The sequence below is a fragment of the Entelurus aequoreus genome, linkage group LG10 (assembly GCF_033978785.1).
Source record: "Entelurus aequoreus isolate RoL-2023_Sb linkage group LG10, RoL_Eaeq_v1.1, whole genome shotgun sequence".
Classification (NCBI taxonomy): domain Eukaryota; kingdom Metazoa; phylum Chordata; class Actinopteri; order Syngnathiformes; family Syngnathidae; genus Entelurus; species Entelurus aequoreus.
In genome coordinates this window covers 69,876,890-69,901,664 of record NC_084740.1, presented here as the reverse complement: position 1 = coordinate 69,901,664, position 24,775 = coordinate 69,876,890, and the positions used below count along the sequence as shown (strand labels likewise).

Genomic DNA, 24,775 nt, shown 5'->3' with positions numbered 1-24,775 from the left:
AAATTGTTGAACAGTTTAAGAAAAACCTTTCTCAACCAGCTATTGCAAGGAATTTAGGGATTTCACCATCTACGCTCCGTAATATCATCAAAGGGTTCAGAGAATCTGGAGAAATCACTGCACGTAAGCAGCTAAGCCCGTGACCTTCCATCCCTCAGGCTGTACTGCATCAACAAGCGACATCAGTGTGTAAAGGATATCACCACATGGGCTCAGGAACACTTCAGAAACCCACTGTCAGTAACTACAGTTGGTCGCTATATCTGTAAGTGCAAGTTAAAACTCTCCTATGCAAGGCGAAAAGCGTTTATCAACAACACCCAGAAACGCCGTCGGCTTCGCTAGGCCTGAGCTCATCTAAGATGGACTGATACAAAATGGAAAAGTGTTCTGTGGTCTGACGAGTCCACATTTCAAATGGTTTTTGGAAACTGTGGACGTCGTGTCCTCCGGACCAAAGAGGAAAAGAACCATCCGGATTGTTTTAGGCGCAAAGTGTAAAAGCCAGCATCTGTGATGGTATGGTGGTGTATTAGTGCCCAAGACATGGGTAACTTACACATCTGTGAAGGCGCCATTAATGCTGAAAGGTACATACAGGTTTTGGAGCAACATATGTTGCCATCCAAGCAACGTTACCATGGACGCCCCTGCTTATTTCAGCAAGACAATGCCAAGCCACGTGTTACATCAACGTGGCTTCATAGTAAAAGAGTGCGGGTACTAGACTGGCCTGCCTGTAGTCCAGACCTGTCTCCCATTGAAAATGTGTGGTGCATTATGAAGCCTAAAATAGCACAAGGGAGACCCCCGGACTGTTGAACAACTTAAGCTGTACATCAAGCAAGAATGGGAAAGAATTCCACCTGAGAAGCTTCAAAAATGTGTCTCCTCAGTTCCCAAACGTTTACTGAGTGTTGTTAAAAGGAAAGGCCATGTAACACAGTGGTGAACATGCCCTTTCCCAACTACTTTGGCACGTGTTGCAGCCATGAAATTCTAAAGTTAATTATTATTTGCAAAAAAAAAAAAAAGTTTATGAGTTTGAACATCAAATATGTTGTCTTTGTCGTGCATTCAATTGAATATGGGTTGAAAAGGATTTGCAAATCATCGTATTCAGTTTATATTTACATCTAACACAATTTCTCAACTCATATGGAAACGGGGTTTGTACAAGTGTGAGTACAATGTAAGTACAATGAATTACATGTGTAAGTACAATGTAAGTACAACGTAAGTACATGTGTGAGTACAATGTAAGTAAAATGTAAGTACAATGTAAGTACAACGTAAGTACATGTGTGAGTACAATGTAAGTAAAATCTAAGTACAATGTAAGTACAACGTAAGTACAATGTAAGTACAATGTAAGTACAATGTAAGTGCTATATAAGTACATGTGTGAGTACAATGTAGATACAATGTAAGTACAATGCAAGTACATGTGTAAGTACAATGCAAGTACCATACAAGTACATGTGTAAGTACAATGCAAGTACCATACAAGTACATGTGTAAGTACAATGCAAGTACCATACAAGTACATGTGTAAGTACAATGCAAGTACCATACAAGTACATGTGTAAGTACAATGCAAGTACCATGCACGTACATGTGTAAGTACAATGCAAGTACCATACAAGTACATGTGTAAGTACAATGCAAGTACCATGCACGTACATGTGTAAGTACAATGCAAGTACCATGCACGTACATGTGTAAGTACAATGCAAGTACCATGCACGTACATGTGTAAGTACAATGCAAGTACCATGCACGTACATGTGTAAGTACAATGCAAGTACCATGCACGTACATGTGTAAGTACAATGCAAGTACCATACAAGTACATGTGTAAGTACAATGCAAGTACCATGCACGTACAAGTGTAAGTACGACCTTGATAAATGGGTTATACTTGTATAGCGCTTTTCTACCTTCAAGGTACTCAAAGCACTTTGACACTACTTCCACATTCACCCATTCACACACACATGCACACACTGATGGCGGGAGCTGCCATGCAAGGCCCTAACCACCACCCATCAGGAGCAAGGGTGAAGTGTCTTGCTCAAGGACACAACGGACGTGACTAGGTCGGTAGAAGCTGGGGATCGAACCGGGAACCCTCAGGTTTTCTGGCACGGCCACTCTCCCAACCGCGCCACGCCGTCTGAGTACGTGTACGTACAATGGCAGTAGAGAACGCAGACAAGGGGCGGGACCAGGCCATGACATGGCTCCTCCCACCCATCGGCCCGACGTGGAGCCGAGCAAGTCCTGGGTCCGAGTCACGGCACACACACACAAACACATAAAATGTTTTCTTTTGTGTCTCGATTCCCCTCCTCGCCCACCCCCCCCCCCCCCCCTTCCCCGGTTGACCCCAAAGTCGAGCAGATCTCAGCCGTGTTCGCCGCCGCCAGCAGACAAAAGGCGTGGGACCATTTCTCTAAAGCTCAGCGCAAGAACCTAGACATTTGGCGCAAGCAGTGCGAGGTTGGTACGCCTTCTTCCTGTCCGCTGTCCACTCCCACAGGAAGTCAGTCCAAAGAGTTTTGTGCCCAGTCCGTGGTCATTGTGGGGCTCCGCCCACACAAAGCTGCGAGCTGGTGCTGGTAAGTGTACCTGGAGGACCTGTCGCCATAGCAACAGTGCTGCAGAAGAGGAAGTGTGCAGAAATGATAGTAAGACGCTATTATCCGTGGACGGTGACGATGTTCATGGCGTTCCAGGAGCTGACGAAAGTCCACGGTGACGAGATCGTGGGATTCCGCCGCGAGGAGGAGATGGAGATGTCGGATGAAGACTCCGATGAAAGCCCGTGCAAGAAGATGCGCTGTGAGGACAACGGTACGTTAGAAAACGCGCCATGGCGTGCGGGGGCGTGTACGGCGCCTGACCGCGCCCCGTCTGGCCTTGACTCCTCCCCCCCAGGGGCGTGCGATCAGAGGGAGGCGTGTCTTCGAGAGGAGAACGTCTCCCTGCGGTGGCAGCTGGAGGCTTACGTGAAGGAGGCGGAGCTCGCCAGGAAGGAGGCGTGCAGAGAGGACAACAACAACGCAGTCGGGTGGAACCTCCCCGACACGTCCCTGCAGCTGCTGCAGCAGAGAGTCGTCAGCGTGCAGCAGGTTCTTCTTCTTCTTCTACACGCTCATTTACAAGTCTTTATACAGCACTTATACTATACTGGATTTCAACAATATTAGTACAGTATCTAAACAGTATTCATACAATATTTATACGGTATTTATACTGTATTTATACAATATTTATACAATATTGTACTGTATTTACACGGTATTTGTATGGTATTTATACGATATTCATACAATATTTACACAGTATACATACTGTATACAGTATTCATACGATATTTGTACGGTATTTACACAGTATTTATACGGTATTTAAACGGTATTTATACTGTATGTATACGATATTCATACAATATTTATACAGTATTTAAACGGTATTTATACTGTATGTATACGATATTCATACAGTATTTATACGGTATTCGTACAGTATTTGTACGGTATTTACACGGTATTTATATGGTATTTGTACGGTATTTAAACAGTATTTAAACTGTATTTATACTATTTTAATACAGTATTTACACAGTACTTATACTGTATTTAAATGGTATTCATACAGTATTTACACAGTACTTATACTGTATTTATACAGTATTCATACAATATTTATACCGTATTTATACTGTATTTAAACGGTATTCATACAGTATTTATATGGTATTTATACAGTATTTACACACTATTTATACTGTATAAAGTATTTATACGGTATTTACACAGTAATATACAGTATTCATACAGTACTTATAAAGTATTTAAACATATTAAAACAATATTAGTACAGTATTTAAACAGTATTCATACAATATTTATACGGTATTTAAACGTATTAAAACAATATTAGTACAGTATTTAAACGGTATTCATACGATATTTATACGGTATTTAAACGTATTAAAACAATATTCGTACAGTATTTAAACGGTATTCATGCGATATTTATACGGTATTTACACAGTATTTATGCTGTATTTAAACGGTATTCATACGGTATTTATACAGTATTTATACTGTATTCAAACGGTATTTATACAGTATTTATACAATATTTACACAGTATTTATACGGTATTTAAACTGTATTCATACAGTATTTATACGGTATTTAAACGTATTTAGACTGTATTTATACGATATTTATACAGTATTTACACAGTATTTATACTGTATTTAAACAGTATTCATACATTATTTGTACAGTATTTACACAGTACTTATACTGTATTTAAACGGTATTTATACGGTATTCATATGATATTTATACAGTATTTACACATTATTTATACTGTATTTAAACGGTATTCATACATTATTTGTACAGTATTTACACAGTACTTATACTGTATTTAAACGGTATTTATACGGTATTCATATGATATTTATACAGTATTTACACATTATTTATACTGTGTTTAAACGGTATTCATACAGTATTTATACAGTATTTATACTGTATTTAAATGGTTTTCATACAGTATTTATACGGTATGCATACAGTATTCATACAGTATTCATACAGTATTTATACAGTATTTATACTGTATTCAAACGGTATATATACAATATTTATACGATATTCATACGATGTTTATACAGTATTTACACAGTATTTATACTGTATTTATACGGTATTTACACAGTACTATACAGTATTAATACGGTAACTATACTTTATTTTACAGTATTCATATGGTATTCATACAGTATTATACAGTGCCTTTACAGTATTTATACGGTATTCATACAAGACTTATACAGTATTTATACAGTATTCATACGGTATTTAAATGGTATTCATACGATATTTATACAGTATTTAAACGGCATTAATACAGTACTTATACGGTATTTATACAAGACTTATACAGTAGTCATACAGTATTTAAACAGTATTAATACAGTATTTATACTGTATTTAAATGGTATTCATACAGTATTTATACAGTACTTATACAATATTTATACAGTATTTAAATGGTATTAATACAGTATTTATACGGTACTCATACGGTATTAAGTAGTATTCATACAGTATTTATACAGTACTCATACAGTATTCATGCAGTATTTAAGTGGTATTAATACAGTATTTATATGGTATTTAAACGGTATTCATACGGTATTTATACGGAATTCAAATGGTATTCATACAGTATTTATACCTTATTCATACAGTGTACAGTATTTATACAGTATTCATACGGTATTTAAACGGTATTCAAATGGTATTCATACAGTATTTATACGGTATTAATACAGTACTTATACAGTATTTTAAGTGTATTTATACTGTATTTAAATGGTATTTATACAGTATTTAAACTGTTTATACGGTATTCAAACAATATTTATACAGTAATTAAACTGGACTTATAAAGTATTTAAATGGTATTCATACAGTAATTAAACAGTGTTTATACAGTATTTAAACTGTATCTATATAGTATTTATACAGTATTTCATACAGTATTTGAACATTATATATACAGTATTTTTACAGGATTCAAACGGTATGTATACAGTATTTAAACAGTATTTAGATAGTACTTTATTGATTCCTTCAGGAGAGTTCCCTCAGGGAAATTAAAAACATTTTATACAGCTTTTAAACATTATTATTTAATGCAGTAATTTTACAGTATTTAAACAGTATTCTTGCAGTATTTAAATTGTATTTATACAGTACATATACAGTATTTAAACAGCATTTATACAGTATGTATACAGTATTTAAACAGCATTTATACAGTATTTTATACAGCATTTATACAGTATGTGTACAGTATTTAAACAGTATTTTGGTTTTCCTTAGTAATGGGTTTCAAAATGTCAGGCTAAACCTGACTTTGTTCCCCTAAGAAATAATGTAAATCAAAGTAATGGGTCCAAGACACCAAAAAAATGAACACAGAACACATTCAATGGGTTTAATACTTTTTATTGAGGACTCTTGTTGGCGAAGACGGCGAGGAGCGGAGAGGAAGTAGTGGAGGAGAGAGCCTTTGTTTTCAGTGCTTGCTTCAATTCAATAGCGTTTCTCACCTTCTTTGTCAAGGTGTTGGCACTCGCAACTTTCTTTGGCCCCATGTTGGATTATTATCATACTCAATAGAAAAACAAGCAAAGAGACTGAGTCAACGCCTACGGGTCTTTGTTTGGACCCTTGACTCAGGGATTGAAACGCGAGCAAACGAACAATTTAGTTTGGCGCGATGTTGGCAGGATGACAGACGCTTGTACGAAAACCAGGTTTGGGTGAAGACTTTGTCCAAAACCAAAGGGCATGAAAAGTGGGGCATAAGAAAAGGAGACAGCACTAAACAAATGTTAGTGTTGAACATCCAGACGCTGAAATGTCGCCCTCTGCTGGGGGTTGAAGGAACTATTTGGATTAGTCGATAGCCCATTATATTTACAAATGTAATGTCACTCACACACACACACACACACACGCACACACACACACACACACACACACACACACACCTGCGATGTCATGGTAATGTGTGTATTTGTCTCTCAGCAGCTCCACAGACTGCAGGAGCAGCTGGCAAGCAAGGAGGCGGAGTTAGAGCAAGCGAGAGAGGAGCATCACTTCCTGGAAGGGGAGGTGCTCTCGCTCCAAGACAAGGTGAACTGAATTCTGTATTATTTATTTTTCTTCTTCTTCTTCCTTTTCTAAATCTTCTGTCACTTATTCCTATTCTTCTGCTTTTTTATCTTCTACTTGCTTTTCTTTTTCTTCGCTTTTTTCTTCTTTTTCGTCTTCTCTGTCATTTTCTTCTACCAATGTTCTTCTTCTTGTTCTGATTTGCTTATCTTCTTCTACTTCTTGTTCTGCTTCTTCTTCTTTTTCTTTTTCTTCTTCTTCTTCTTCTTCTTTACTTGTTCTTTTCTTCTTCCTCTTTCTCTTCTAATTTTTCTTTGTCTTTTTCTTCTTATTTGTCTTCTTCCTTCTTTTATTTTTATTTTTATACTTGTTCCTAATCGTCTTCTCCTTTTTTTCTTTATTCTTCCACTTGTTTTTTTCTTCTCCGTGTTCTGGTTACTGTTCTTTTTCTCCTTCTTCCTCTTCTTTGTTTTTCTCGTCCTCCTTTTCCTTCCATTTTTTCTTATGCATTTTCTTCTACGTCCTGTTGTTCTTCTTCTTCCTGTTTTTATCCTTTTCCTTCTTGTTTTTCTTATTTCTATTCTTCTTGTTATTGTTCTTATCTTTTACTTCTTATTCTTGTTTTTTTGTTTGTCTTTTGTTGTGTTGTTTTTCTTCTCGTTCTTGTTTTTGCTCTTCTTTTACTTTTTTGTCTTTTCTGTTGTTTTTCTTATTTTGGTTTTTCGTCTTCTTTTTCTTCTTCTTCTTGTTTTTCGTCTTTTTTTGTTGTTCTTTTTCTTGTTTTAGTTTTTCCATCTTTTTCTTCTTTTTTTGTGTGTTTTGTTGTTCTTTTTCTTGTTTTTCTTCTTCTTCTTCTTATTATTATTATTATTATTCATTTTCTTCTTCTTCTTCTTCACTTGTTCTTTTCTTCTTCCTCTTTCTCTTCTAATTTTTCTTTGTCTTTTTCTTCTTATTTCTATACTTGTTCCTATTCGTCTTCTCCTTTTTTAAAATTTTTCCACTTGTTTTTTTCTTCTCCATGTTCTGGTTACTGTTCTTTTTCTCCTTTTTCCTCTTCTTTGTTCTTCTCGTCTTCCTTTTCTTACTACTTTTTGTTATGCATTTTCTTCTATGTCCTGTTCTTCTTCTTCTTCCTGTTTTTATTCTTTTCCTTCTTGTTTTTCTTATTTCTATTCTTCTTGTTATTGTTCTTATATTTTACTTCTTATTCTTTTTTGTTTGTCTTTTGTTGTGTTGTTTTTCTTTTTGTTCTTGCTCTTCTTTTGCTTTTTTGTTTCTCGTCTTTTCTGTTGTTTTTCTTCTTGTTTTTTGTCATTTTTTTTGTTTTTCTTTTAGTTTTTCATCTTTTTCTTCTTCTTGTTTTTCTTTTTTTTGTTTTTCTTTTAGTTTTTCATCTTTTTCTTCTTGTTTTTCTTTTTTTTTTCTTGTTTTTTTGTTGTTGTTTTTCTTCTTTTAGTTTTTCTTCTTTTTCTTCTTGTTTTTCTTCTTTTTGCTTTTCGTCTTGTTTTTGGTTGTTGTTTTTCTTCTTTTAGTTTTTCTTCTTTTTCTTCTTCTTTTTGTTTTTTCGTCTTGTTTTTCATCGTTGCTTTTCTTTTTTTTCTTTTTCCTCCTCTTCTTTTTCGTTGTCCTCATCCGCTTCTCTCCACTCTTTTCTACTTCCTCCTATTTTTTTTTTTTTTTTTTTTTTTTTCTTCTTCCTCTTTGTTTCCTTCTTCCTCTTTGTTTTCTTCTTCCTAAAACACTGGCGTTCCACAGGGCTCCGCCCTAGAGCTGCTCCATGTGTCATATTGTGAGTGACTTCATTGTATTTGTTTCAGGGGGTCAGCGGGTGTCCCCCGTCAATGTACCTCAGCATGGGCAGGAGAAGTAACGTCGTCCTTTCCGAAAAAGAGGCCCTGCTTCTGGGTGAGTGATGATGTCATCGCGGCGGCCATGCGTTCATTATCACGGTTGCAAACTCTTCTTCCGGGGTCAAACGGTGTCCATCGTGAGAGTGTCACTGTGTGAACATCAGAACACAGTTTTTAGTCACATTTTTAAAAGTCAAATAAATTCAAACTTCACTCTGTGCAAGCGTGCGCGGCTTAAAAATCATCAAAAACATTTCAACAATGTTCTCCTCTCCTATCCTGCCCGACTTCAGGTGTGATTTCCACCTTCCTCCATGTTCACCCATTCGGCGCCAACCTGGAGTACTTGTGGTCTTACATGCAGAGACTCGACTCCAAGGTACACACACACTCTCCTCCTTAAAAGTGATGTTCTTGGTGCACAGTGGTGTGTGTTTGTAAGTGTATTTGTGTGTGTGTGTGTGTGTGTGTGTGTGTGTGTGTGTGTGTGTGTGTGTGTGTGTGTGTGTGTGTAGGTGTCGGCGGGGCAGCTGGAGCGCCTCATGGTTCGACTGCCCCTTATGTTCAGGCAGGAGCTGAGCGGCGTCGGAGCCACTTTGGAGAAACGCTGGAAGTTCTGTGGGTTTGACAGCCTCACTTCGGGATGACCCAGGATACACACACACACACACACACACACACACACACACACACACACACGCACACACACACACACACACACACACACACACACACACACACACACACACACACACACACACACACAGTGATTAACGCAGTGGGCGGCGCTCACGTTGACACTGAGGTGGTGAATGTTCACCGCCTCCGGTGACCTGCAGGGGTGTGTGTGATGTCACGCCAACACAAACTGCGTTTTCCTACTGATGAGAATCTTGTATTGGGGACTTTTGGCATCAAGCTCCGCCTACTTTTTCTGTTCTAACGTCAGTCAAAAGCTTAAAATCTTTGTGTTTGCTTTTGATGAATACGGAGATTTTTTTTATTAAAGAGGAAATCGTCAAAACGAGCTCGGTCGTGATTTTTTTTTTAGTGCTGTGGGCGGAGCCTATCCCAGCTGAGGGCGAGAAGCGGGGTCCCCTCGGACTGTTCACCTGACAATCACAAGTATCTGATTGGTGTTTATACTATCATTATACCATACGGTAGGGAGAGGATTCGTATGGCCCCATTCATGGCGGTTTACCCGACACATGAAACGTGACGAATTCGGGACAAGCGCTATCCACTTTAGCTGCCAGATGGCAGAAGGCTGTTGAATATCTTAAAAGGTGTTTTGTGGCAATTCTATCTTTGACCACAGCATCAGTTGCTGTGTAGAGTGACACTTTCGATCATTTTCAGCAGACTGCATTCCTCTTACGCGAGATCCACCCAAGAATGGGGCCATATGAATCCCTTTTCTTCTGTATGCCACTATTATATGCGTCATATTACTATTATTAGGGGTGTCCAAAGAATTAATTTTTTTACCGAATTATGATTCTTATTTGTAATGATTGTTAATCGATTAAAATCGATTTAAAAAATATACGTTTATATACATAGATACCAGTGTTTCCCATAAACTGCCAAGATACCTGTGGTGGTGGGGGCGTGGCTATGGGCGTGGTCACCATGACATCATCGAGTAATTTGCATAATTTACTACAATGATGTGATTTTCTCTAAAAAGGCTAAAAAAAATGTATACTTACTAATTAATAATAACAGTTTTGTTTGAAACGTCCATCCATCCATCCATTTTACAATATAATTACAACACTTTATGTACATATTTATATACAGATTTGAACAATAAGTTATTCACTGAAATATATTTATTAATTGTTGTTCTTACAAAAAATATATCTTATAAAATATAAAAGCTAAAATGTCTCTTAAAGCTCTGCCCCTTTAATTAGTGCATACTAAATAATTTAACTTTAGCCTACTACTACAACCATATTATTTACCAGCAACATAAAGTGAAACAGAGGCAGAGGTGTCCTGCCACAGTCAGTAACAAATAAACAGAAAACAGTAGTGGTCAAATACAAATAAGGCAACAAGAGAAGTATCCTACACTTCTCTTTTGTAATGTAAATCTGAACAGCCTATATGGGCATCTACATCAACTATATGATTTGCCTGAGAAGCTGGACAAGACAACAACAACAACAAAAAGTTTTTTTTTATTTTTTTATTTTTTATTTGTTGCGGACGTAATTCTTTCGTGGCGGGCCGCCACAAATAAATGAATGTGTGGGAAACACTGGATACACATATAGTATATATATATACATATACATATGTATATATATATGCGCATACATACATATACTGTATGTATATATTAATATACGTGTATATACATATATATAGATATATATACACATATACATACATATATACACTTATACATACATATATACACTATATTGCCAAAAGTATTTGGCCACCTGCCTTGACTCACATGAACTTGAAGTGCCATCCCATAGGGTTCAATATGATGTCGGTCCACCTTTTGCAGCTATTACAGCATCAACTCTTCTGGGAAGGCTGTCCACAAGGTTACGGAGTGTGTTTATAGGAATTTTCGACCATTCTTCTAAAAGCGCATTGGTGAGGTCACACACTGACGTTGGTCGAGAAGGCCTGGCTCTCAGTCTCCGTTCTAATTCATCCGAAAAGGTGTTCTATCGGGTTCAGGTCAGGACTCTGTGCAGGCCAGTCAAGTTCATCTACACCAGACTCTGTCATCCATGTCTTTATGGAGCTTGCTTTGTGCACTGGTGCAAAGTCATGTTGGAAGAGAAAGGGGCCCGCTCCAAACTGTTCCCACAAGGTTGGGAGCATGGAATTGTCCAAAACGTTTTGGTATCCTGGAGCATTCAAAGTTCCTTTCACTGCAACTAAGTGGCCAAGCCCAACTCCTGAAAAACAACTCCACACCATAATTCCTCCTCCACCAAATGTCACACTCGGCACAATACAGTCCGAAATGTAGCGTTCTCCTGGCAACCTCCAAACCCAGACTGGTCCATCAGATAGCCAGATGAAAAAGCGGGATTCATCACTCCAGAGAAGGCGTCTCCGCTGCTCTAGAGTCCAGTGGCGACGTGCTTTACACCACTGCATCCCACGTTTTGCATTGGACTTGGTGATGTGTGGCTTAGATGCAGCTGCTCGGCCATGGAAACCCATTCTATTAAGCTCTCTGCGTACTGCACGTGGGCTTATTGGAAGGTCACATGAAGTTTGTAGCTCTGTAGCAACTGACTGTGCAGAAAGTCTTTGCACTATGCGCTTCAGCATCCACTGACCCCTCTCTGTCAGTTTACGTGGCCTACCACTTGGTGGCTGAGTTGCTGTTGTTCCCAAACTCTTCCATTTTCTTATAATAAAGCCGACGGTCGACTTCGGAATATTTAGGAGCGAGGAAATTTCACGACTGGATTTGTTGCACAGGTGGCATCCTATGACAGTTCTACGCTGGAAATCACTGAGAGGGGCCCATTCTTTCACAAATGTTTGTAGAAACACTCTCCATGCCTAAGTATGTATGTATGTGTATATATATATATATATATATATATATATATATATATATATATATATATATATATATATATATATATATATATATATATACACGCTAGGCTTTGTTTGTTGCTAGCTTCCACGCTAGCCCCTTTGGTTTTTGCCTTCCGTGCTTTGAGCACTTTTTTGTTTGTTCCAGTCTGATTTATTTCTTAAATAAATCATTTCCTACCTGCACGCTGTGCCCGAAGTCCGTCTGCATCCTGGGGGAACAAACCCCGCATCACCATGCGACCCGGTCGTCACACGTATAGTTTATGAATGAATGAATCCTCTTTATACAGCGCCTTTTCATAATTGTCTCAAAGTGATTTACATTGGGAAACCCATACGTTCAAGCTTGGTGGTGGTAAGCTACATTTATACCAGTGGCACTGGGATCAAGGTGGGTGCCCTAGGACTCAACTGCAGCGACTAGAATCGAACCAAGAACCCTTAAGCTTCTGGACGCCCGCTCTACCCGTTGAGTGATGCAAAACTCCCTTCTGTTGGCCAAACTGGAACCTTAGGCTTGTGGTTGATGTCAACATCCCTTTTTTGTGGTAAATTAAGTAAATCAAACTTCAATACACTGTCTCATACATGATGTTATTGACCAGAATGGATTCATTCATTCATTCAGTGGTAGGATGGGTGGGTTACGCAATGAATATAACAACAAAAAAGATGGCTAATGTGGAGAAGACAATTAAAATGACCTTCACGCGGTCACATTTTAACAGACGAGACAAATATATTCTACAGTAATGATGACTATAATGAACTCATAAATAGAGTAAACACAGAACTAAACATAGTAAAAAAAATGGATGGACACAAATGCATTATCTTTGAATATAAATAAAACTAAGATAGCGATGTTTGGAAATCGCAACGTAACGTCTGAACAGAAAATAAGTATTGATGGCACCTAAATTGAAATCGTAAATGAAAATACATTTTTGGGAGTAATAATTGATCGTAAACTATCATGGAAACCTCATGTCAGACACATTAAAAGTAAAATCTCCAAAAGCCTCTCAATTATAAACAAAGCAAAACTATACCTCAATGAAAATGCACTCCGTACTCTATACTGCACCTTGGTACTCCCATACCTTACATACTGTGTTGAAGTATGGGGGAATACTTACCACAACACAATTCATCCTCTAATCATATTACAGAAAAGAGCAGTGCGGATCATTCACAACGTTGGTTATTTAGAACATACTCATAATCTGTTTATGCAATCAAAGTTGCTCAAATTTGATGACCTTGTTAAATATAATACATTAATAATCTTATATAAAGCATTTAACAAATTATTGCTGCCTAATCTACAACGTTTTTCTTGTGCAGGCTCATAACTTGAGAGGCTTTGGATATTTCTCATTGCCGAGAGCTCAAACCACTCGTAAATGTTTTTGTGTGTCTGTATGCGGAGTAAAACTATGGAACAAACTGGACTTGCAACACAAGCAATGCCAAACTATTAATCAATTTAAACTATTATACAAACATGGGATCTGGTTCAAATATAGAGATGAGGGTCTTTAATTTGACCTGCTGTTGTACTCTGTCTCAAAGTGATAACATGTGCTCTATGTTTCCTTACCATTATTGCTATGTTGTCTATTACCATTATTGCTATGTTGTCTATTACCATTATTGCTATGTTGTCTATTACCATTGTTGGTATATTCATTATTCCTACATTGTTGATACAAATTATTGTTACGGTGTAATAATTATTGTTACCTGTGGTAATGCCACTATGATACAACATTTGTATTATAATCCTTGAACAAAGTAACAGTGAAACTCATGTGAATAATCACTGAATTTACAACTGGGGGTGGGATTAAATAAATGATCTTCTTCCCACTCCCTTTCAGGCAAAACTAGACAATCATGCATTACGTACTATTAGGGATGATGTTTGATAAGAAACTATCGAGTTTGAGCCTATTATCGAATCCTCTTATCGAACCTATTCCTTATCGATTCTCTTATCGAATCCAGATAGGTTGTTGTATATGGAAAAAAACACAATATTTGGTTTAACAAAAGCTCACTTTTATTTTATAAGAAAAATAAATAAATAAATATTGACTTTTACCCCCTAAAAAATTAAATGAATAAATATTGACTGTTGTTACCCAAAGTATGTTAAGTGGGATTTTTCAGAAAAACAAATATATACAGTAACACAAAACCAACCTGTCTCTTTGATCACTATAGGTGAATAGCCATGCCTTGAGGCGTTTTGTCCGGTCCATTATTTTTGCTGCTTGTGTGACATCACAGGAAATGACGTAGCTAAGTCTTATGACTGAGCTAAGTCATTTCCTGTGATGTCTCAATTATAAACAAAATGACGTAGCTCAGTCTAATGACTGAGCTACGTCATTTCCTGTGATGTCTCACAGGGCATTTCTTGTGGGACGGGATTCGAATAAAGAACCAACTCTTTTTCTTTACTTTAGTGGCCTCGATAACGGGAACCGGTTCTCAAAAAGGGATTCGAGTCCATGGAATAGGTTCTTTTCTTATCGAACGGTTCTTTTCTTATCGAACAACCGGGAGAACCGGTTTCGAACATCATCCCTACATACTATACATTACCTTTTGCACTATATTCATTTATATTATTATGTGTTGTCAACTTTGTACTTTTTTATGTCATTGCCTGAAATAAATAAATAAATGAAAAAAAATGAAACATTCTTAACTGTCATGCAAGTGTGAGAAGAAGTACAATTGTTCAAAGTTAAATAAAGTAACACGACTCATGAAGTTGGGGGTGGTCTCATTAGTATATATATTTATTATACTTATTAATATAGTCATAATTATAGACCACTACTAATTACATGGCTTGCATCAGTGCTCATATAGTTTCTGATGCAACACTGCCATCTGCTGGACAAAAGTACAACCTGCAGCTTGTGATTGATACAACATGCAGTATTTCTGATGAGTTAAGTCGGTAAAAACATCAATGCACTGTGATGTCTTTTCCTGTAATGCATTCATTCATTCATTCGTTCATATGTGCATGCAGTGGATGGATGAAAAGGTTGCGCTACTAAAAAAGAGGAAAATATACAACTAAGTGAGCCAGCATCATTTATTTCACTCCTGTGCATTATGGTCATGGTTACATTAAGGAACATATGTTTACATTTTCACAATTTAACATGTCTAAAAAAGAAAAAGAAAGAAGAAACATATAATATTTACAGGCCTATTCAACTGGTGGCCCGCCAAAGCTTTTCATTTGGCCCGCCGAACATGCCCCAAATAGGCTTGATGAAACCATTAAAACGAGAGTTGGATCATGTATGCAGTACTCTCGCCACCCCGCAGAGGGCGACAGCGAGACGTATGTGTCACAGAGAAGCAGAAGTGGGGTGAGTAGAAGAAGACTATTCTAAAAGAATCGAAATAAATAGCAAAAATCAGACTTTTAACAACGACTGGACAACAAATTGTGAGTGTTCTACTCGAGTCATTGTTTCCTGGCGGAACTTTTAAGTGACGGACACATTTGTTCCAGACAAGCAGCAACAATGGTAGAAATCCCCGCGTGTAAGCTTCATCACGGAACGTGGTCAAACATTTGTAAGTAGATATTGTGCATAAATACATTTTATGTATATATTTATTTTGTCTTGAAAATTGTGATGTAGTTTGTATTCGTAGTCGTATCGTTATTTGTCTGAGCGTAACGATCAAGCCTCGTTTAATACGTGTAGTGCTACATTTGACCAGTAGAGGGCGACAACGCTAATAAGTCACATACAATGTTAAGTGTGAATGTTGTGTAATTTCCTAAATGTGTAAACGTTTGTCATTTATTGCATGAATATATTACACTAAATATTCTATTTTATTTATGTAAAATACCAATAGACGTTATACTATTGTTATGCTTATTTTATGTTTACATTTTCAGTCTTACTAAACATAAATGAAGGAAGAATTGTAAGGAAATAAAACTAAGGAAGGAAAATAATTCACATTAAGGAACATCGATCCTCAACAATAACTGGAGCTTCTTATTCTTCATACTGTTAACTAGCTGCACACGCTGGAAACAAGTAGCAAAGGCAGAATAATTAATTTATTGACATTGCAGTGTGACAGCAGATGTCTGTCTGTTATTTCACTTGACCTTTTTCTGTGTTGATTGAGCTGTGTCGAAGCAGCAAAAAAGGACATTATGTTAAATGAAGAGTTTCTGTCTCTGATAGTTGATATAATAATGTAAGTGCATCATTAAGTCTACATGAACTCCATGGTGTTCAGGGATGAATAGTCTCTCCTATTGCTATTGTGCCATTTTTTCAGCTATAGTTACATTAATCATTAGTAATGGAACAGCCTAGTTTTGAATGTCAGGGTCCCTGCTATCACATGTTGATAACAATATAACATTTACATAATAAATCAACTACAGGCTTCCAAAATGCTGTAATAAATTAAGCATGATGAGTTGACTTGAAACTGTTTAATGTTGCACTTTTTATATGTAGAGGAAACGTTTTGTGATTTTATTTAATCTGAGCAACAACTTGAGGCAGTTTAAAGGCCTACTGAAAGCCACTACTACCGACCACGCAGTCTGATAGTTTATATATCAATGATGAAATCTTAACATTGCAACACATGCCAATACGGCCGGGTTAACTTATAAAGTGCAATTTTAAATTTCCCACTAAACTTCCGGTTGGAAACGTCTATGTATGATGACGTATGCGCGTGACGTCAAACATTGAAACGGAAGTATTCGGACGCCATTGTATCCAATACAAAAAAGCTCTGTTTTCATCTCAAAATTCCACAGTATTCTGGACATCTGTGTTGGTGAATCTTTTGCAATTTGTTTAATGAACAATGAAGACTGCAAAGAAGAAAGTTGTAGGTGGGATCGGTGTATTAGCAGCTGGCTGCAGCAACACAACCAGGAGGACTTTGAGGTGGATAGCAGACGCGCTATGCGACACTAGCCGCCGACCGCATCGATGATCGGGTGAAGTCCTTCGTCGCACCGTCAATCGCTGGAACGCAGGTGAGCACGGGTGTTGATGAGCAGATGAGGGCTGTCTGGCGTAGGTGGATAGCTAATGTTTTTAGCATAGCTCTGTGAGGTCCCGTTGCTAAGTTAGCTTCAATGGCGTCGTTAGCAACAGCATTGTTAACCTTCGCCAGGCTGGAAAGCATTAACCGTGTAGTTACAGGTCCATGGTTTAATAGTATTGTTGATTTTCTGTCTATCCTTCCAGTCAGGGGTTTATTTCTTTTGTTTCTATCTGCAGTTAAGCCCGATGCTATCACGTTAGCTCCGTAGCTAAAGTGTTTCACCGATGTATTGTCGTGTAGATAAAAGTCACTGTGAATGTCCATTTCGCGTTCTCGACTCTCATTTTCAAGAGGATATAGTGTCCGAAGTGGTTTAAAATACAAGTCCGTGATTCACAATAGAAAAAGGAGAGAGTGTGGAATCCAATGAGCCAGCTTGTACCTAAGTTACGGTCAGAGCGAAAAAAGATGCGTCCAGCACTGCACTCTAGTCCTTCACTCTCACGTTCCTCATCCACAAATCTTTCATCCTCGCTCAAATGAATGGGGTAATCGTCGCTTTCTCGGTCCGAATCGCTCTCGCTGCATTGTAAACAACGGGGAAATGTGAGGAGCCTTTCAACCTGTGACGTCACGCTACTTCCGGTACAGGCAAGGCTTTTTTTATCAGCGACCAAAAGTTGCGAACTTTATCGTCGATGTTCTCTACTAAATCCTTTCAGCAAAAATATGGCACTATCGCAAAATGATCAAGTATGACACATAGAATGGATCTGCTATCCCCGTTTGAATAAAAAAAATTCATTTCAGTAGGCCTTTAATGTTGATTAACGTGGGCAGGATTATTATAGTGTTCCCAATGTTAAAAGGATAAAGCCATTGTTTACAAATTTGATAAATAAATAACCAAAACATCTATATTTTGTTGTTTTCTTACTGTACTGAAAATGACCTGAACCGTGACCTCTAAACCGAGGTACGTACCGAACCAAAATTTTTGTGTACCGTTACACCCCTAGTTACTACGCTAGAAAAAAAGTTCCTCAGTGTTTGCTCTTACAATAATGTCATTACAGCTTGGTTATTATACAGGTTACGGAATCTAATAAAGTATTGTTGGTGGCTTTCCGTCACATTCTTAAAGGGATTTAGAGGCAGAATGGATTGCTCCCGTCCCTAGAATGACCTTTATGACAAATTACAATGCAAAATTGTATATTTCCTTCTATTCAATTCTTTGGTGGAAGTTGTCTTGGGGAAAACCATGTCATTCCTTGTTACCTTGTGATACGTTAGATGGTGTAATTGTAGGGGTGTAACGGTATGTGTATTTGTATTGAACCGTTTCGGTACGGCGGTTTCGGTTCGGTTCGGAGGTGTACCGAACGAGTTTCCACACGGACATATTAAGTAGCGTACCGCACGTTGTGAAAACAATGCACACCGAGGCACAACACACGGCATGCTAGCAGCGACCGGGCTACGACAACATGTAAAAAGCCAGAGCTGGAAGACCCTCCTGCCTCGTTAAGATCTCCCGTTTGGGAACACTTTGGCTGCGAGATACAACAATGGAGGACGGAGGTTTGCCGACATTGTTCAGCAGCTGCTTCTGACAACACGTCAAACATGCTAACTGATGGAAGCAGATCAGAATCATATCCATATTTAAGTGTTACTTCTTTCTAAAAACTCCTATAGTCATATTTACATCAGCTAATGTCTCGTGTGGTACAAAGTGCTTGGATTCGAGTGTCCTTGGTTAGAGTCAGAGCGCTGTCTTTGTTGAGACTGCCATTACATTCCTAAGATAAGAAGCACAGCTAGACTGGGGAAACAGCAGGTGTGTGGGGGGGGGGGGGGGGGGGGGGGACAGGAGAAGGAGGAAGTAGACAGGAGTTCCGGGGTTTTGGTAGACCGATCTGGACCGGGCTGGGGAACGCTGGTGTGCTGGATTGGTCTCAGGTTTGTCCTCTAAGCTTGGAGAATAAACCACAAAATACCAACTTCTGCCTGGTGATTGAATATAAACAACAGCATATTGCCATAAAAAGAATCTGGGAGAGACTAGCAATTTGAATTTCCCATTGGAGGAATGCTTGTCAACGCAACATAACCCACTTGAAGCGTCACCACCGCATTCAAGCAGCCTCTCCTCGGCGAGTCAGGCAGGGCTAAAGCTATAACAAATGTTTTTATAGCAGCAGATTTAAGACCATATTGCATTAGGAACTAGATTTTGACCCACTTCTATGGTGGAAGAACAATGAGCCCATATATCCTCTTACTGCCAAGTTAGCCAGGCTGGGGGGGGGAGAAAAGTTAATCTGAGGCTGAGTTGACTTGAAACTGTTTAATGTTGCACTTTTTATATGTAGAAGAAAAGTTTTGTCATTTTATTTCATCTGAGCAACAACTTGAGGCAGTTTAATGTTGATTAACTTAAACAAGTTGAAAAACTTATTGGGGTGTTACCATTTAGTGGTCAATTGTACGGAATATGTACTGTACTGTGCAACCTACTAATAAAAGTCTCAATCAATCAATCAAAACAAAAAAAACACTTTATATGTAGAAAGGTTTTGTTAAGAAACCATTCTGAGCCTTATCTTATTTAGTTTTTATTGTATATATGTTGACCACATTAAAGGCCTACTGAAATGAATTTTTTTTATTTAAACGGGGATAGCAGATCCATTCTATGTGTCATACTTGATCATTTCGCGATATTGCCATATTTTTGCTGAAAGGATTTAGTATAGAACAACGACGATAAAGTTCGCAACTTTTGGTCTCTGATAAAAAAAAAGCCTTGCCCCTACCGGAAGTAGCGTGACATAGTCGGTTGTTCGCTTCCTCATATTTTCCTATTGTTTTCAACGCAGCTAGAGCGATTCGGAGCGAGAAAGCGACGATTACCCCATTAATTTGAGCGAGGATGAAAGATTCGTGGATGAGGAACGTTAGAGTGACGGACTAGAATGCAGTGCAAACATATCTTTTTTCGCTCTGACCGTAACTTAGGTACAAGCTGGCTCATTGGATTCCACACTCTCTCCTTTTTCTATTGTGGCTCACAGATTTGTATTTTAAACCCCCTCGGATACTATATCCTCTTGAAAATGAGAGTCAAGAACGCGAAATGGACATTCACAGTGACTTTTATCTCCACGACAATACATCGGCGAAGCTCTTTAGCTACTGAGCTAACGTGATAGCATCTGGCTCAAATGCAGATAGAAACTAAATAAATAAATCCCTGACTGGAAGGATAGACAGAAGATCAACAATACTATTAAACCAGGGACCTGTAACTACACGGTTAATAATTCTCAGCCTGGCAAAGCTTAACAATGCTGTTGCTAACGACGCTGAAGCTAACTTAGCAACTTAGCAACCGGACCTCACAGAGCTATGATAAAACATTACTGTCCACCTACGCCAGCCAGCCCTCATCTGCTCATCAACACCCGTGCTCACCTGCGTTCCAGCGATCGACGGCGCGACGAAGGACTTCACCCGATCACAGATGCGGTCGGCGAGACGGAGGAAGTGAGTTCGGCGGCTAACGCGTCTGCTATCCATCTCTGTCCTCCTGGTTGTGTTGCTGCAGCCAGCCGCTAATACACCGATCCCACCTACAACTTTTTTTCTTTGCAGTCTCCATTGTTCATTAAACAAATTGCAAAAGATTCACCAACACAGATGTCCAGAATACTGTGGAATTTTGAAATGAAAACAGAGCTTTTTTGTATTGTAGTCAATGGTGTCCGAATACTTCCGTATCAACCGTTAACGTCACGCGCATACGTCATCATACCGAGACGTTTTCAGCAGGATATTTCGCGGGGAAATTTAAAATTGCACTTTATAAGTTAACCCGGCCGTATTGGCATGTGTTGCAATGATAAGATTTCATCATTGATATATAAACTATCAGACTGCGTGGTCGGTAGTAGTGGCTTTCAGTAGGCCTTTAACCCTGGCAATGGACCCTGTGTGTATATGTATGTTATGCCATTGTTTACACATTTGGTAAATAAATAACCCAACAATTTATATTTTGTTGTTTTCTTACTGTACCGAAAATGAACCGAACCGTGACCTCTAAACCGAGGTACGTACCGAACCGAAATTGTTGTGTACCGTTACACTCCTATGTAATTGTTTTCCATAACTGCTTTTTTTTTTGTTTTGACAATCTCATAGCAACAATGTCCAGGTTAAACTCTATTCCCCTGATGAATTTAACACAAAGGAGCTTCGGACCACGGCAAACATCATTATTGTGATGCTGTCATCAAGAGAATGTGTTTGTTGTGTCTCATTAGGCCGACTCACTGTGACCACCGGCTCATAATTAGTTGATCCTGTGTGTTCCCCCGAGACATGCCTTGTTGCTCACCTCATGTTACAGTATCCTGACATCACTCTTTCACTACTAATTAACCACAGCGGATCCCGCTGCTTTTTTAACATTCCTGGGAGGATAAATACCAAAACAACACTTTCCGCAATAACCACCTGACCTTGAATAGACCTGTGGACAATAGGTTTCATGAAGACGGTCAACCAGCATCCACATCAAAGTGGACCACTAGTTTGTGCGAGTAAACGCTTTGTCAACAATGTTGTCTGAGATAATTTAGTTGGAAAAAACAAATAAAATAGACTATTATGATTTTAATGTGTGCACCAGGCTTAAAGGCCTACTGAAATGAATTGTTTTTATTTAAACGGGGATAGCAGATCCATTCTATGTGTCATACTTGATCATTTCGCGATATTGCCATATTTTTGCTGAAAGGACTTAGTAGAGAACATCGACGATAAAGTTCGCAACTTTTGGTCGCTGATAAAAAAAAGCCTCGCCTGTACCGGAAGTAGCGTGACGTCGCAAGTTGAAAGGCTCCTCACATTTCTCCATTGTTTACACCAGCAGCGAGAGCGATTCGGACTGAGAAAGCGACGATTACCCCATTAATTTGAGCGAGGATGAAAGATTCGTGGATGAGGGACGTAAGAGTGAAGGACTAGAGTGCGGTGCAGGACGTATATTTTTTCGCTCTGACCGTAACTTAGGTACAAGCTGGCTCATTGGATTCCACACTCTCTCCTTTTTCTATTGTGGATCACGGATTTGTATTTTAAACCACCTCGGATACTATATCCTCTTGAAAATGAGAGTCGAGAACGCGAAATGGACATTCACAGTGACTTTTATCTCCACGACAATACATCGGCGAAGCACTTTAGCTACGGAGCTAACGTGATAGCATCGTGCTTAACTGCATATAGAAACAAAATAAATAAGCCCCTGACTGGAAAGATAGACAGAAAATCAACAATACTATTAAACCATGGACATGTAACTACACGGTTAATGCTTTCCAGCCTGGCAAAGCTTAACAATGCTGTTGCTAACGACGCCATTGAAGCTAGCTTAGCAACCGGAACTCACAGAGCTATGCTAAAAACATTAGCTATCCACCTACGCCAGCCAGCCCTCATCTGCTCATCAACACCCGTGCTCACCTGCGTTCCAGCGATCGGCGGAGCGACGAAGGACTTCACCCGATCATCCGTGCGGTCGGCGGCTAGCGTCGGATAGCGCGTCTGCTATCCAAGTCAAAGTCCTCCTGGTTGTGTTGCTGCAGCTAGCCGCTAATACACCGATCCCACCTACAGCTTTCTTCTTTGCAGTCTTCATTGTTCATTAAACAAATTGCAAAAGATTCACCAACACAGATGTCCAGAATACTGTGGAATTTTGCGATGAAAACCGAGATTTTTGTATTGGATTCAATGTGTCCGAATACTTCCGTTTCAACCATTGACGTCACGCGCATACGTCATCATACATAGACGTTTTCAACCGGAAGTTTCGCGGGAAATTTAAAATTGCACTTTATAAGTTAACCCGGCCGTATTGGCATGTGTTGCAATGTTAACATTTCATCATTGATATATAAACTATCAGACTGCGTGGTCGGTAGTAGTGGCTTTCAGTAGGCCTTTAAGATATGTATAAAATGAACGATGAGTATCAAGAGGACTTTTTGGTTTCAGGCGGAGGAACCAAATGTAGCTATTTGCCAATGTCAAGAAAGGATCTTTTTGCAGGTAAACAGGGCAGCACAGGAGTTAGAGTGGTCATCCAGTTAGCTGAGGGTTTCTCGTTCGTATCTAACGTCAGCCACTGCTTTTGTGTTCTGAACAAAACACTTCACCTACTTTGGCACCAGGGTCACCCACACAATATTATTTCACTGACCTCCCCGTGACTGCGTGGCTTCCCTCCGGGTACTCCGGCTTCCTCCCACTTCCAAAGACATGCACCTGGGGATAGGTTGATTGGCAACACTAAATTGGCCCTAGTGTGTGAATGTGAGTGTGGATGTTGTCTGTCTATCTGTGTTGGCCCTGTGATGAGGTGGTGACTTGTCCAGGGTGTACCCCGCCTTCCGCCCGATTGTAGCTGAGATAGGCTCCAGAGCGACCCCGAAGGGGATAAGCGGTAGAAAATGGATGGATGGATGACTTAGATGCTGACCTGTGCCCCGGATCAGCATGGATAATTTTCACTGTACATTTTATGTTTGATAAATAAAGTAACATTTCATTCAATCAAACGACAGCAACAATGCTAGAAATACTATTTAAAACACAGTACACATGCCTGTACAAACAAAAGCAGTAACTCACCTGGTCTTATCACCTTTTGTCCTCAGCCTTTTGTTTAGGACAAGAGTGTCTTGCACACTGACATGATGACCTTTGACATGTTCCAAAAGGTCGCGCTCCAGTGAAGCTAAAGGGTCCCTGCGCGAGTGTAGCAAGATGTCCGTCAGTATTTGACATCCAGCATGTGAAGGAGTCATTGAGGCAGGCACATGATGACCATTGACAAGTTGATCATTGACATGTTGTCTATTGACATGATGAACATTGACATTTTAGCTTTGAACGTTTGACATTTTGAGCTTGACATGTTGATAATTGATCTGATGACCATTGACGTGTTGACTATTACTATTGGGGCGGCATGGTGTAGTGGGTAGAGCAACCGTGCCAGAAACCTGAGGGTTGCAGGTTCGCTCCCCGCCTCTTACCATCCAAAAATCGCTGCCGTTGTGTCCTTGGGTGGGACACTTCACCCTTTGCCCCCGGTGCCACTCACACCGGTGAATTGAATGATGAATGATAGGTGGTGGTCGGAGGGGCCGTTGGCGCAAATTGCAGCCACGCTTCCGTCAGTCTACCCCAGGGCAGCTGTGGCTACGAAAGTAGCTTACCACCACCAGGTGTGAATGAATGATGGGTTAAGTTAAAGTTAAAACTTTGACTTTCTACATGTAAAGCGACTTTGGGTACTTAGAAAAGCACTATATAAATCTCAGGTATTATTATTAACATATTGAACATTGACATTTTTAGCTTTGAACTCTTGACCAATTACATGATGACCATTGACATGTTGGCCATAGACACAAGAACCATTGACATGTTGTCTACTGACATGATGATCATTGACATGTTGAC

The 24,775-nt window shown here is 39.1% G+C and overlaps 1 protein-coding gene across 4 annotated transcripts in view; it reads left to right on the top strand.

Annotated features, from left to right (window-relative positions):
- Window positions 1-9,593, top strand: part of LOC133658981 (ecto-NOX disulfide-thiol exchanger 1-like) — a 70,469-nt gene extending 60,876 nt beyond the window's left edge. For 2 of the 4 annotated variants that reach the window (XM_062061553.1, XM_062061552.1), the window contains exons 8-14: window positions 2,396-2,502; window positions 2,739-2,856; window positions 2,941-3,134; window positions 6,627-6,734; window positions 8,534-8,621; window positions 8,860-8,945; window positions 9,082-9,593. In XM_062061553.1, the coding sequence (XP_061917537.1) occupies window positions 2,396-2,502; window positions 2,739-2,856; window positions 2,941-3,134; window positions 6,627-6,734; window positions 8,534-8,621; window positions 8,860-8,945; window positions 9,082-9,213 (833 nt within the window). In that variant the 3' untranslated portion in view covers window positions 9,214-9,593. Of the gene's footprint in view, window positions 1-2,395; window positions 2,503-2,738; window positions 2,857-2,940; window positions 3,135-6,626; window positions 6,735-8,533; window positions 8,622-8,859; window positions 8,946-9,081 lie in introns of those variants that run through there. The other 2 variants (XM_062061555.1, XR_009827580.1) reach the window with 2 other exon arrangements.
- Window positions 9,594-24,775: the final 15,182 nt, after the last annotated feature.